The 962-nt window shown below is 57.4% G+C and overlaps 1 protein-coding gene across 1 annotated transcript in view; it reads right to left on the bottom strand.

Annotated features, from left to right (window-relative positions):
• Nucleotides 1-486: 486 nt before the first annotated feature.
• Nucleotides 487-962, bottom strand: part of LOC125482741 (putative uncharacterized protein DDB_G0271982) — a gene marked incomplete at its 3' end in the record, with an annotated part of 2,702 nt that continues 2,226 nt past the window's right edge. The window contains exon 2 of the mRNA XM_048594873.1: nucleotides 487-531. Coding sequence (XP_048450830.1) covers nucleotides 487-531 — 45 coding nt within the window. The remainder of the gene's footprint in view (nucleotides 532-962) is intronic.

Below are 962 nucleotides of genomic sequence, written 5' to 3'. Positions count from 1 at the left end.
TCGTGTGTGCTCTCTCTCTCGTTCGTGTGTGCTCTCTCTCTCGTTCGCGTGCACTCTCTCTCATTCACGTTTGCACTCTCTCTCTCAAGCGTGTGCGCGCTCTCTCGCTTGTTCGCGTTCTCTCTAACATCTCGTTCACGCGCGCTCTCTCTCTCGTTTGTGCGCGCTCTCTCTCTCGTTTGTGCGCGCTCTCTCTCTCATTTGTGCCCGCGTGCTCTCTCATTCGCGCGTGCTCTCTCTCTATCTCACTCATTCGCGCGCGCTCTCTCTCGTTCACGCGTTCTCTCTCTCTCTCGTTCGCGCACGCTCTCTCTCTCGTTCGTGTTCTCCTCTCTCTCGTACGTGCGCTCTCTCTCTCGCTCGTTTGTGTGCGCTGTCTCTCTCTCTCTCGTTCATGCTCTCTCTCTCTCTCATTCACGCATGCTCTCTCTCTCGTTCGCGTACGCGCTCTCTCTCTCTTTCGCATACGCGCTCTCTCTCTCGTTCGCGCGCGCTCTCTCTCTCGCTTAGTCGTACGCGCTCTCTCTCTCTCTCGTTCGTGTGTGCTGTCTCTCTCTCTCGTTCATGTGCGCACATTCTCTCTCTCTCTCTCATTCGTGCGCACACTCTCAGTGTTCGCGCGCGCACTCTCAGTGTTCGCGCGCGCACTCTCAGTGTTCGCGCGCGCACTCTCTCTCGTTCGCGCACACTGTCTCGCTCGTTCACGTGCGCTGTCTCTCTCTCTCATGTTCGTGCGGTCTCTCTCTCATTCGTGTGCACTCTCTCTCTCTCCCGTTTGCGCGCGCACTCTCTTTCTTGTTCGGGCGTGCTCTCTCGTTCGCGTATGCGCTCTCCCTCTCTTGTTGGTGCGCTCACTCTCTCTCTCGTTCACGCATGCTCTCTCTCTCGTTCGTGCGCTCTCTCTCTCGTTCGTGTGCACTCTCTCTCTCATTTGCGCGCGCTCTCTCTCTCCCGTTTGTGCT

Source organism: Rhincodon typus, unplaced genomic scaffold, assembly GCF_021869965.1.
Source record: "Rhincodon typus isolate 14 unplaced genomic scaffold, sRhiTyp1.1 hic_rhity00016239, whole genome shotgun sequence".
In the NCBI taxonomy this organism is placed as follows: domain Eukaryota; kingdom Metazoa; phylum Chordata; class Chondrichthyes; order Orectolobiformes; family Rhincodontidae; genus Rhincodon; species Rhincodon typus.
This window is presented reverse-complemented; position numbering and strand designations above follow the sequence as displayed.